The 13,936-nt window shown below is 40.2% G+C and overlaps 1 protein-coding gene across 1 annotated transcript in view; it reads right to left on the reverse strand.

Annotated features, from left to right (window-relative positions):
• Positions 1 to 5,456: 5,456 nt before the first annotated feature.
• The window catches only part of KMO (kynurenine 3-monooxygenase), a gene marked incomplete at its 3' end in the record, with an annotated part of 38,161 nt that continues 29,681 nt past the window's right edge, over positions 5,457 to 13,936 (reverse strand). The window contains exons 10-15 of the mRNA XM_080698696.1: positions 13,543 to 13,690; positions 10,909 to 10,966; positions 8,333 to 8,415; positions 6,147 to 6,248; positions 5,998 to 6,057; positions 5,457 to 5,660 (exon numbers count right to left, since the gene is read on the reverse strand). Coding sequence (XP_080554822.1) covers positions 5,457 to 5,660; positions 5,998 to 6,057; positions 6,147 to 6,248; positions 8,333 to 8,415; positions 10,909 to 10,966; positions 13,543 to 13,690 — 655 coding nt within the window. The remainder of the gene's footprint in view (positions 5,661 to 5,997; positions 6,058 to 6,146; positions 6,249 to 8,332; positions 8,416 to 10,908; positions 10,967 to 13,542; positions 13,691 to 13,936) is intronic.

Genomic DNA, 13,936 nt, shown 5'->3' on the forward strand with positions numbered 1-13,936 from the left:
CCCTCAGCAGGCTCTGATCCCGGCCTCGGGGGCCCCAGTACCAGCCTTGCCTAATGGCAGGCTCCGATGCCAGCCTCGCTGGCCCCAGCACCGGCCTAACCCCTCAGCAGTCTCTGGTCCCATCCTCGGAGGCCCCAGTACCGGCCTTGCCTCACGGCACGTTCCGATGCCAGCCTCGCTGGCCCCAGCACTGGCCTAACCCCTTGGCAGGCTCTGATCCTGGCCTCGGGGGCCCCAGTACCGGCCTTGCCTAATGGCAGGCTCCGATGTCAGCCTCGCTGACCCCAGCACCGGCCTTACCCCTCAGCAGGCTCTTATCCTGGCCTCGGAGGCCCCAGTACCGGCCTTGCCTCATGGCAGGCTCCGATGCCAGCCTCACTGGCCCCAGCACCGGCCTAACCCCTCAGCAGTCTCCGGTCCCGTCCTTGGAGGCCCCAGTACCGACCTTGCCTCATGGCAGGCTCCAATGCCGGCCTCGCTGACCCCAGCACCGGCCTAACCCCTCAGCAGGTTTTCATCACTGTCTCTGTGGTTATTATTTCAAATGTTCCAGCTGTAATGTATCAGATGTCTGCCTCCCCTGAGTACTGGCCACTGCCATTGCCACTGCCTCCACCATTTCAAATCCTTCCCAGGCTCTTTTTCCACTCTGAATGTTGTCCAGTGTTCCTAAGCATGCGTGATGGTAGCATTCGACATTTGGTGTAATTTCTCCAAAAAAATAAGGTTGGTAGGATCCGGTTTCTGCTTCTCCTGAATACAAGTCTCCACCACCATCGCGGAGATCTCTTTCAACACTGCCTTTCTCCTTGGTCTCCGCTAAACTCTCTCCTTACAGGTGATGTCCGTGATTCTTAACAATATAGAGAAATAGCAGTCCTCCTTCACGGGGAATTTTTCCATAAATTCCAGTGCATTTAAATAAGTTTTGTCTGCATCTCCAGTGTCCTGGCATCCATAACAGCTTTCTTATCTCCTCTCCGATATTTTTCTTTTTCTTTTTCTGTTCCTTTTTTTTTTTTTTTTAATAAGAGAAGACAGTATATGTGGTTTGAGGAGGTAGTGGGATCAGGCACTCACTCAGTAGCACTGTAACCCGGTCGGTTTCCCCATGGGTCCAGAGTGATCCACACTACTCCGCCTGGGGCCCAGGGTCCTGTGACCCGGCCCCGGCTGGCCTGCTCCGCACGACCCCTGCCCGGAACCCAGGGTACTGAGCCCGGTTTCTCCAGGGGTCTGGCGTGTTAAGCGCATTTTGGCCCACCTGGGCCCCGGCTGGCGTGCCCCGCGCTCGACCCCTTTCCGGAACCCAGCGTCTTACTGGGCCCGGTTTCTCCAGGGGTCTGGCGTGCTAAGCGCATTTCGGCCAGGGGCCCAGAGTCCCGCGACCGACCCGCCCTGGCTGGCGTGCCCCCTGCAGTTTTCTTTGTAGGCAGCTTGCAGATGCAATCACAACGGGGGTAGTTCAGGCAATGGGAACCCCTGAGCCCCAAGCTTTAGTGAAGAAAGCTATTCTAACAGCCTAATTTACATATAAAAAGACCCTGTAGCCTAAGCTCAGAAAACATAAAGAACTAGTCAGAACTGAGCTGCCTGGTTCACAGGGGATCTAAAAATTTAGGAAAGGCTCTATTGGCAGCTTCTGGTTATGAGGGTGGGGTTAAGCCTCTGCCCCAGGTAGTGTGGTTGAAAGGAGAACAAGCGATCTCCACCAAACTATATTTAATATGCATGAGAAGGGAGGTGTCTGCCTCTGAACCTGGAAGACACTGGAAGAGTCAAGCAGCCCCTTTTGCCTTGATGACTGTTAACAGCTCATACCTAGGCCTCTGATGCTGCAGATCAAGCTCACAAAAGATGCTTATGTTTAAGTGTTTCTTATAAAAACCTGTAAGATAATTCTATTTTCAGCTGAGCATGGTGGTACATACTTGTAATCCCAACATTTGGGAGACCGGAGGATCACGGTTCACAGAAAGCCTCAGCTACTTAGTGAGGCCCTTTGCAACTTAGTGAGAACCTGTTTCAAAAATAAGGAATAAATCGGGTGTGGTGGCACACGCTTGTAATCCCTGCACTTGGGAGACTGAGACAGGAGGATTGCACAGGTTCGAAGCCAGCCTCAGCTACTTAGTGAGGCTCTCAGCAACTTAGTGAGACCCTGTTTCCAAATAAAATATAAAAAAAGCTCTGGGAGTATAGCCCGGAGTTAGAAAGCCTCTGGGTTCCACCCCAGTACCACCAAAAAAATAAAGAATAAAAAATAGGCCTGGGGCCATAGCTCAGATGTAGAATGCCTCTGGGTTCAATCCCCAGTACCACACACACAAAAAGATAATTCTATTTTCTAATGTGATTGGTTCTTTTACATACTAAAAGCCAATTTTGAAGATTATAAGAAGAAAAAAACCCAAAATCTTCTTATGTAACAATTTATATAAGTTTACAACAAATATGGCTTTTTATTACAGGAAATACAGCTCTTTTTGTTTTTTTAGCTCATGGATGTTTAAAAATGTCCCCCTGGATTTGTGCATATATATTTTCTGTTTTGATTAATTTTTATTTTGTCTCTGATTCATTTATTTTGGTTTTGCCTAGCTAGAGGCTTATCTTTTTAAATTTTTTCTCCTGCTGTCTTTATTCAGCAGCTATTGAAGTATCAATTTTCTTTGCTTTATTTTTTTAATGTTTTAATTTTTTGCGGTGCTAAGAATGGAACCCAGGGGCTTTCTACCCCTGGGCTACACTTCCAGACCTACTTTATATTTTACTTGGAAACAGGGTTTCTCTAAGTTGCTGAGAGCCTCACTAAATAGCTGAGGCTGGTTTCAAACCTGTGCAATCCTCCTTTCTCAGCCTCCCAAGTGCTGTGACTACAAGCTTGCACCACCACGCCCGGCTTCAATTTTCTGTTTAGTGTCTATATGTTGTTTGTTATGTTCTGTATGTAATGTGTCTGTCTATATGCTACTACAAATTAGCATATTAATAAAGTGAGTGCTCATAAAATTTTTAAAAAGCATAAAATCAAATGCCTCTGAATTTATATGACTTAAATCAATCTAACAATTGAGTAAATTTAAGATTTGTTCATGCCAATAAAATAAAAATGTCCTAAAATTATTAATACATCCCTTTTTCCCTAGGTAAATAGTCAATCAAGATTATTTTTTTCTCTTTAGAATGATAAAGGTTTTTCTTTGTCAGAAAAAATCTTTTAAGACACTAATGAGGGCCAGACATGGTGGTGCATGCGTGCAATCCCAGCACTTGGGAGGCTGAGACAGGAGGATCGCACAGCTTCAAAGACAGCCTCAGCTACCTAGAGAGGCTCTCAGCAACTTAATGAGACCCTGTTTCCAAATAAAGTATAAAAATAGGTCTGGGTGTATAGCCTGGAGGTAGAAAGCCCCTGGGTTCCACTCCCAGTACCACAAAATAAATAAATAAAGACACTTAATGATGTTTATCTGACATCTTAATTTTCAGGGGGTAATCTATAATTTAATTATTAAATTGGTAAATGCAAAATGTAACTAATGCTTTAAAATGTTCTTGGCTTCTTAGGTTCTAAAATAATATTTTTTGTATAATTAAATAAGATTCTAAATTGCCGGTATAACAAAAACCACTGTTGCGAAATGGCTTTGTTTTTGGGTCTTTATTGAAAGACAACAAAGGTTGCTGGAAATCAGGGTTCAGGTTAATGTGTAACTTTGCGTACATTGCTTTGATTAAAAAATAACTATGTATACTTTTACCTGAACACCCTAAAAATTGAAAAAATAAGGATCAGGTCAATTAAACACTCCTTAACAATCTTTAGCTGATAAAGTTGCAGATGCTAGACATCCTGAATTTCATTTCCTTACTGGTCATCATCCTAAGAAAAACTAAACACAATTAGACTACATATACTTCCCTTTGGCAACAAGGGAGGACACAGGCAGCAACATGTGCTGTGTTTGCCAGGTGCAGTCAGGTCCACAGTCGTCAGGGTTTGGTCTCCTGGCTCACTGACTCTACTACAGATATGTCACATATGTATCTGGCAGTCATAACTAGGCGTCAGCTCTTTGTCATGCTGGTAAGCATGGATAATCCCAGTACTTGCACCCTGTTTATGGCCATGCATAAAAAGGGTGCCAGGTAATGCAGAGGACACTCTGGGACAAGTCACACAGTGAGAAAACTAAAAGGATGCTTTTATTTCTACTCTGTCTCTCAGACGGGAAATGGCCCATCTGCTGAGCCTGCCAACACTCCCCTAAATTTCTATTTTTCTCTGTGCCTGAATTTGATAGAATAGACCAAAAGACAGAGAGGGTAGCCACCAAAAAAAGGGGAAAAAAAAAGTATACTATGTGTTACGGTTGGGGGAACTTTTCTGGGGACCCTGTTGGGCTCCTGGAAACTGTTCCAGTTACAGTGAGAGAGAGATGTAATCACAGTTTCTTGTTCTGAACTAGGTGTAGATAAAACACTAGTCCAAACTTGCTGAAAGCTTAAATGAGTTTATTATAACAAAGATGGAAAGATATAACATAGTTTAATACAGCCCGATACTATCCCTGACCTGAGATAGTATAGGGGGGTGACCTGAAAAGAAGTCACCGGAGTTCTAAATACAAAACAGTTTTTACAGGTACATAGCCTTCCATCTTGCTCTATCAGGTAATCCTTTGGCCTAGGTGTAAGTCCACCCCTTAACTCCATGCAGGTCCCTTTTGTCATGATTATGGGGATTTCTGGCCCTTGAAAAATCTTCCTGCCATACTGTAGGTGTAAGCCTAGGTTTGTTTGTTAGGACCAGAATGATCCACAAGGTCAGGGGCCACGTGGTATCTGCTCTCCTTTCACAAAGGCTGGTACCCTCCTCCTGCACTCTTGGGGAATTCTTAGCTTTTTGCTAGATGTCATTTATTACGCAAACCTGTTTTTAGAATGTGAAGGTCCTAGGTTCCAACTCCTCCATCCACTTGCTAGTTACTTTTGGTGAGGGTATTTTGCATTATAACAGCTATCTGAGTGCCTGGTAGTAACCAGGTCCTAACAGCTTTTCTTTTTCATTTTTGAACTCCACTTTTGATAAATAATATTTGATATATTAATACCAAAACTTTTTAAAAAATATTTTTAGGCCATTTCCTTAGACTGGTACACTATGACACTGACTTGTAGCTAGATGTGTTTTACAAAGAAAAGGAAAGTAAGGAATAAAGGATCTAAAGTTTGTATTAAGAAAAAATCCAGTTATGCCAGCAAGGTAAAATCAGTATGGCCTTTCTGGCCACACTAACAGATAAATGTCATACCGCCAAGCCCAAAATAACATTTGTGGACACGAGGGATCTTATAGTAAAGTTTAAAAAAAGACAATTCTACATTGAATTTCATTATATGCCATGTTTTTTATCTTTAAGAGAAACATTTGCTACCTCAGAACCTCTATGTCACTGGCTAATAAAATAGGGACTTTGTTCCAGTGACTCCACGAAGTGTGCAGGGAGATGTGCCCCACGGTCTGGAAGCAAACGGTTCCAGCTCCAAGGTCTTCTCAGGTAGTCCAGAGGGTTCAGTGTGGTGTAGTGCAGGAGCAGGTAAGTGCTTCCAATGGCTGCCAGTGACCCAAAGACAGTGAGTCCTTTGCTTATCACCTGTCAGGACAGCAAGAACTCTCATGTCTCTTGTCCAGAGATTAAATTGGGAAATAACTTCATTCTTACACTCCAAAGGAAGTTACAGTTTCCTCTCTTTTTGTTTTGTTTTGTTCTGTTTTTTTGTTTGTTTGTTGTTCTTTGCACTGGGGATTGAAGCCAGGAACATTCTACTTTTCAGCTACACACCCAGCCCCTTCTTTTATGTTTTATTTAAAACAGGTTCTCTCTAATTGGCTAAGGCTAGCCTCAAATCTGCAATCCTCCTGTCCCAGGCTCCCAACTACTGGGGTTACAGGCATTTAAAAAATGTTTTAATAGCATAATTCGTTCCCACCTTCTTTTGCCAATGCCAGCGCAACACTGCCTCGTGATATCTTATTCTGGAAAAGGTGACCTGTGGAGAAGTTCAAAAGTATTCATGTGTCTTCTTTAATGGCTAACAGTGGTTTAAGATGAGAACAAAATCTTAAATCCAGGACTCACCATGGTATAGAGAGGGATAAAGGTAGATGGCATAAGGGCATGAAGGACTCTCTCGATGTTCTTCTGAAAAATGAACCACCTGGAATTGACGTGTGCTCGCATCTGCAACGATAAGAGTCTTTAACAAATACCTTGAGCAGAAGAGCTCTATTCCTCACTACTACGTGTCACTTCTCATTCTCACTCACCTTAATGCTGGACACAAGGCCGTCAAACAAGTTTCTATTTTCATAAAATTTTTACACACTGTTGGTGGGATTATAGAATAGTACGACCACTAAGGAGATCAATATGGAGGTTCCTCTAAAGACTAGGAGTGGAAACTCCATACAACCCAGCTCTATGACTCCTCAGCATCCTCTCATAAGAATTAAAATCAGAACATTATAATGATACATACATACCCATGTTATAGCAGCACAATTCACAATAGCCAAGTGATGGAACCAACCTAGGTGTCCCTCAACAGAGGAATGGATAAAGAAAATAGGCTTTATGCACATTATCAAATATTGCTCAGCCATAAAGAGAAACTGCTCACCTCGGTAGCACATACACTAATTTTAAAATATGTACATGGGAAACACCCAGTGTTGTGTGCACGTATGAATGTACCACTTCGAATCTCACTGTGATGTATAATTACAATACACCAATAAAAGTATAAGAAACAAACAAAAAGATCAAAATTATATTATTTGCAGAAAAATGGATAGAACTAGAGAATATTATGCTGAGTAAAATCAGCCAGTCTCAGAGAGACAGGGTTGTAGGGTTTTTTCTCATATGCTGAAGCTGGAGAGAAAACAAAAAAGGTAAAGGTCTTTAAACAATGTAGAGAAAGAACCTGAAGAGTAATGATAGGGGACTGGGGAAGGAAGTTAGAGAAAGGAAGAGGGAAAACTGAGGAAAGAAACAGTTGGAGTAATACCATAGCAATATATGAAGATTTCACTACCAGGCAGATTGACACATGTGGGGAGGAAGGAGGGGAGAGAGGGCAGGATCTCGGAGGAAATACACCAAGAGTATGTACATGTATTTTTGATCATATTCAACTTCACTATGATGTATAATTGCAATGCAATTAATAAAAATATAATAAAAGATAATAAAAATATTATAAATAAAATTAATAAAAATATAATAAAAAATAAAACAGAAAAGCAATTTCAATATTGCAAGGTATTATCTTGAAAGTGTACAGTAATGAGATAAAGCTTATTAGAAAATTCTGATTTGCTCAGGGATCAGTATAAAAGCTTTATTTCAGAAAAAAAAAATTGGTTCAACCAAATCTGTGGGTAATCTGTCAACTCAAAGATTTGACCAAATTCTGTTGCTTCTTGATTGGTTGGTTGGTTGGTAATATCGATAGTAACAGGGATTATTTAAAGTTATGTTATTTGGACCTATTAGTTTTTATAAAGGACGAATATATGTTGTAGCTATCTATCCTTTAAAAAAAAAAACTCAGGAAAGATACATCAATAAAGTCTTCCATTATTTCTTTTCCACATATGATGCAATTCTACTCAGATCAAAGCCCCTGTATTTCTCTTTTTCTTCAGGAGAGATGAAAAACAGTCATTTTCTTCCTTAAATTTATCTTGTAATTTGCTGTTATCCTAAAACTATAATAAAAACTATTTGTTGTAAGCTTTTCATGTGGCTGACTCAAAATGGAACTAATGTGTAGTGTATTTTTTTCAAAGTACTCATCTTTCTAGCTAGGAATTTCTTGGGCATTGTAACATTTTATTTAGTAAACAAGTTTCCAAAGGATATTCAGTGCTACTCTAAATATGCAGGTTTTAATGTTGAGGATGGAAAGTCATTTGACATTTCTTAGGTTTTGTAATTAACATGTCTCCAAATTATTTTTTCATTAAAGATGAATATTACTAACTCTCCTAATGTGCTACGTTTGAGCCTATGAATCACTAGAGATTTTGTTATCTCTGTTACCTCTGAACGTCCCTGAGTACAGGTGGAAATGATGTGTGTGGGTCATTGCCATTGGCTACAAAGTCACAGTCCACCCACGCCTAAGGAATGCTGTGCGTTCTTGTCTGTAGCTCTTCTTACTTAGGCAGTGTGCAGTAGATGGGGCTGGATCAAAGAAAAAGAAAATATTGCTAGTCTATCAGTGTACCATTGTGTGGATGGAGCCAAACCTCGCTCACCTCTATGTAATTGTACATAGATAGGTCTGAAATCGCATGGTCATCTGGGATTCTAAATCTTGAGAATTCAGGAAGACACATACCTGGAAACCAAGTTAAATAATACATGTTTTCAAACAGTCTATAAAAAATATGCCAGACTTTATCTAGGTTAAATAAAACAGTATATTCACTACCAATATTCTGTAATCTCTTAAAACTATGGATAGCCATTCTGTACAACCGACTTTCTGGTATTATTGAACAATATTCATAGAGTATTTTTAGTTGTTATTAAATAAAACTCACAATGAAATGAGTATGTATTATGCATCTTTGTGTGTGTGTGTGTGTGTGTGTGTGTGTGTGTGTGTTACTAAGGATTGCACCCAAGGGCATTATGCCTCTAGGTTATATGCTCCCCCCAGCCCTTTTTATTTTTTGTTTTGAAATAGGGGCTCACTAGGTTACTGAGAGTTGTTAAGTTGCTGAGGTTGGCCTCAAACCTGTGATCCTCCTGTCTCCGTCTCCCAAGTATTGGGACTACAGACATGCACCACCACACACACCTGAGAGATCTTCTTGATTGATAAAATTATTACATTTATTATTTCACAAAGAGCAAACAGTTCATATAAATGACTATAAATGACCTTCAGCCCCACTTAGAACTTGTAACTTTCTTTTTTATGCTTAATCCCTGTGCATACTTGTTTCACTATTCCTAACACACTTTATTAGCTTAAACACTGGCTCACCCTCATTCTGTGAGCTAGAAGGCAGCCTCTATATTTTCTCTATATCTCTCTATATAAAATCTTAACCCAACATAGAGAAAATAGTGAATAAATACTTAACAAATGAGTGGGCGATCCCACTTTCATGCAGCTCACCACCTCTGGTTGCTGGAGATGCCGTTTCCAAAGTCTCGAAACCTATGCCCAGGCCCCAGGCCCACCATTTCCTAGCTGCATAAATTGAGAAACTTAACTATTTCTAACTTTATAAAATGGTGACAAGACTAGTATTTATGTCTCTTTTTGTGAAGATAAAATGAGATAATGCATTTAAAAATAGCAAGATGACAGTGATCGGTAACATATCAAGACCCTGTTTCAAAGTAAAACAAAAAGGCCTGGGGTATAGTTCAGATGTTGAATGTCCCTGGGTTCAGTCCCTAATAGTGCATGTGTATGTGTACACACACACACACACACACACACACACACACACACACACCCCAAGATGCCCAACTTGTGTTAAGTGTTCAATAGTGTTAATTATGATTGTTGTTTTATCTTTCTTCTCTACTGCTCAAAACCAACATAGTCAGCATGTTCTGATACATGAACTCTCCTCCACCTTTACCACTCCACGCAAACCAATCACCAAGAAGAAGTGAATCAAATGCCCCTGGATCCTGAGCATCCACATGAGCAGGAAAGGAAGACTGTGAGGAGGAGAAGGAGCAGCAGGAGGAAGAGATGACTCCCAGGAGCCCTACAACCCCTTTAGATCCAGGCATAGCATCTCATGACTTCCTGTAACACTATAAAGAACATTCATTGACTGTGAGCTTACTTTATGACAGGTTTTCTTTTTCTTTTTTCTTCTAGACATTTAATATAATTATTTAATCTTCACAACTCTCTGAATTAGTATTATATTTAAAAAATGAAGGCTTTAGAAAGATTAAGTGATTTGCTGAAGATCACACAGCAAAGAAGTTGATGAGTTAATACTTGAATCTGGATATACTTTCCAGGCTAGTTTTGTAGTCTATCCTTTACCTGAAACAGGTTTAAATTTAGAAATAACCTTTGAGAACATAAAATGCTGGGAAGCAAAAGAAGGTTGTCCAGTCCTGAGGCTATTATGTCCACTTCCACATGGATATACACATATGTGTATGCATATTTAAATACCACATATATGTACACATACTATACATGAGCATTTATAGTGTTTGCATATACGTATATATTGAATTCCATAATTACATATAAAAACACAGAGCCTCAGTATTAGAAACATTAATACATTGGCTGAACCAGTTAATCCAAAAGCAAACAGAAACACCAGATGCCACCTCTGATGGGCCCCACACGGAAGCGCTGCACTGCTCATGTCCAGTTGCGACAGGGAGACAGTCAGGGTGCCACCCAGGTGGGCCAGAGAAGCAGCCACTTGCCAAGCTTGGTTTTCTCAACTTTTATCTTTGCATGGGCCTTGTTTCAGTTTCGATTGTGAATGTTCTTCAAAGGTCCAGGCGGTAAATCCTTGCTGCCTGGAAAGTGTACTGGGAAGTGGCAGGACCTTTAAGAGGTGGGGCCTAGTGTCAGATCTACAGGCCAAAGGAAACCTTTTCTTTTTATAGGCTAATTATTTCCAGTATTTGTTAAGATAATGGAAATTAAAAAAACAAAACACAGTTTCCCTCTCTGGAAGCTCATTGTCTGACATGGGTAACAGTGGTGCATTAATAGGAAGTTTTATGATCCTGAACAGGGAATGGACAGCGTGACTTTGTGATCCCCAGACTCCAAAATAGGTTGATATTAACCATTTGGGCTAGGCCATGTCCAAATTTTACTTACTAAGATCATTATTGAATTTATCCATTAACTCATCAAATACCAAGCAGTCTTCAAAGCCCTAAAACAAAACAAAGTAAAATAAAAAAACTCGAGGAAAATAAAAAACCGGAAGTAATAACACTTCTTATCTTTGAATGGCACTTCCACCAGTGAGTGCAAAGCATGAGCTGTTTGTCTTCAACCAATGTGCGGCACAGGAATTGTCCGGCATCAAATTATGCTCATAAAATACCATCAAGTCCAAGTCTGACGGTGGCGTCTTTGCCCAACTCTCATTCCTATTCGATATAACAATTTTGAAGATGACCTAAATTTTTAATTATACTATTACAATATTGATGGATTCCAAGATTTCTTTGGAAAGAACAAATAATTATATTGCTCTACTGAGAGTTTTAGAATTTAATATTGAAACTATTCAACTCTTCAAGAGTCACATTTAGGACAACTTAATGATAGAATAAAACTAACTTAGCTCCACAAATCAAGATTAAAGCAAGCTCCTATGTTTAAGACGTCCACAAAGTTAGTATTCCAAACACAGTGGAGAATAAAAATGTCAAAAACTATTCCTGTTTTTTAGAAATTCAAATTATAGTTTTAGAGGCAGTATAAAATATTTAAAATCATGTTTCTCTTATCAGTTGTAGAGATTACATCTAAGCAAGTAAATTTAGTTGTCAAATTAATTATAGTACATAGACTCAATACTATTGGACTATAGAAATAAGATATAATTATATGAGGCTGAGAAGATAACTTAATTTATCTTATTTATCTTATTTTATTTATTTATTTATTTTTGTGTGGTACTGGGGATGGAACCTAGGGGCATTCTATCTCTGAGCTACACCCTAAGCCCTATTTTTTATTCTTTTATATTTATTTATTTATTTATTTATTTATTTTTATTTTTGGTGGTACTGGGGATGGAACCCTTCTACCTCCAGGTTACACTCTCAGACCTATTTTATATTTTATTTGGAAACAGGGTCTCTTACACCAGAGAGGCTGGCTTCGAACCTGTGCAATCCTCCTGTCTCCACCTCTCAAGCACAGGGATTACAAGTGTGGGCCATCACGCCCGGTTTATTTTTTTATTTTGAAACAGGGTCTCACTGAGTTGCAAAGGGCTTCATTAAGTAGCTGAGGCTGTCACTGAACTTCAATGCTCCTGTATCAGCCTCCCAAATACTGGGATTACAAGCGTGAGCCACCATGCTTGGCTAGAAGACAACTTTAAATTATTAAAAAAAATCATTAACTTGATCCAAACTTCTGAGTAGTTATTATTAAATTCCAGTTTTACAGATGAGAAAGTAAACATAAAGGAAGTAAGTTGTAAATGACACACTGAAGTAAATCCCAGAGCTGAGATTTGACCTATTCTAAAACTGGATCTTGGATACTCATCCATCACCCTACGTTTGATTTCTCCTTGTGTTTTTACAAAACAAAATATTTACCATTGCTTGCAGAAAATATGATGAATTCATCAATTATTTTTTACTTGGAATATAATTAAATCTCCGAAACAAGATATGAGTAATGATTACCAATTTATTAGCATGTGAGTTGTGCACATACACAGGACATTAGTTCAGGATTTTTTAAATTAGCATTCAGTATTTAAGAACTATTTTTTCCTGAAACTTCCTCCTAGCCAGAATAGTGCAATGTCCATGAAGGCAGTATGACCAACATCTACTCTTCTCCACAGTTTTATTTAACCCTGTGAATCACGTATCCCTTTCCTTTGGGGGGGAAAAAAGTGGAGAAGAAATAGATAATTTGGGATATTTTCTGTCTTTGAGGCTAATATCATTTACTTTTTTTTTTTTTTTGCGGGTCTGGGGATGAAACGAAGGGGCATTTGACCTCCGAGCTATGGCCCCTGCCCTATTTTTTATTCTTTATTTTGAAACCGTGTCTCACTGAGTTGCAGAGGGCCTCACTAAGTAGCTGAGGCTGTCCGCGAACCAGGATCCTCCAGTTTCAGCCTCCCGAATGCTGGGATTACAAGCATGCGCCACCACGCCCGGCTGCTAATATCATTTACTATGCATAATTTCTAAGCAAACATTATTTTAAAAATTAAGTCTTCAGCTGTGCACGGTGGCGCACATATGTGATCCCAGTATTTGAGGGGCTGAGAAAGAGGATCTCAGGTTCAAGGTCAGACCAAACTCAACAAGAACCCGTTTTAAAATGAGAAAAGACTGGGGGTGTAGCTCAGAGGTAGAATTCCCTTGGGATCCATCTCCAGTACCCCCCACCCCCAAGGAAACAAAAAAGAAAAAGAGAGAAAAAGGAAGGAAGGGAAGAAATGAAAGGAAAGAGAAATGAAGTCTTCAATTGCTGAAAACCAATTATCCAAATTTCTAGCTTATGGAAAATTTTTCAACTGAAAAGAATCCTGTATTAAGCTTTATGCTTTTTGTTTCTACATTGGATTATAGGATCTAATAATGCACATCTTGACTAGAGTTTGCTATCAATGTAGTTCAGTAACTGGCATGCCGGCTGAGTTGACTGTGTTCTTGGGGGTCTTCTGGGGATAGCCTTTGGCTTATCTTTCATGTAAGATCTCTTGGTCAGCACTGACCGGAACTTACCTGGGGAAAAAGGACTCACCGCGTTCATTCCTTGCCCAAAAAATGGCACGATAGCGTGGGCAGCGTCGCCCAGCAGCACACAGCGTGACTCGAAATGGTAAGAGGAGCACTTGACGGAGATCATGGGCTGGGCGGGCAGCAGAAAGAAGTCCCGCCCCAGGGCCTGCCTGCAGAAGGCAAGTGGAGGGTGCATGTGAGATGGGCTGGCAAGTGCTACAGCATTATCACTAGAGGAGTTTACTGAAAACTACAAGGATGCTAGTTATCCCAGTACTTGGGAGGCTGAGACAGGAGAATCACAGGTTCTCGGCCAGCCTCAGCTACTTAGGTTCTGTTTCAAAATAAAGAATAAAATATATGGCTATGGATGTAGCTTGGAGAATGTCCCTGGGTTCGATCCCAAGTACTGCAAA

Source organism: Muscardinus avellanarius (assembly GCF_963383645.1).
Source record: "Muscardinus avellanarius genome assembly, chromosome: 7".
Taxonomy (NCBI): Eukaryota; Metazoa; Chordata; class Mammalia; order Rodentia; family Gliridae; genus Muscardinus; species Muscardinus avellanarius.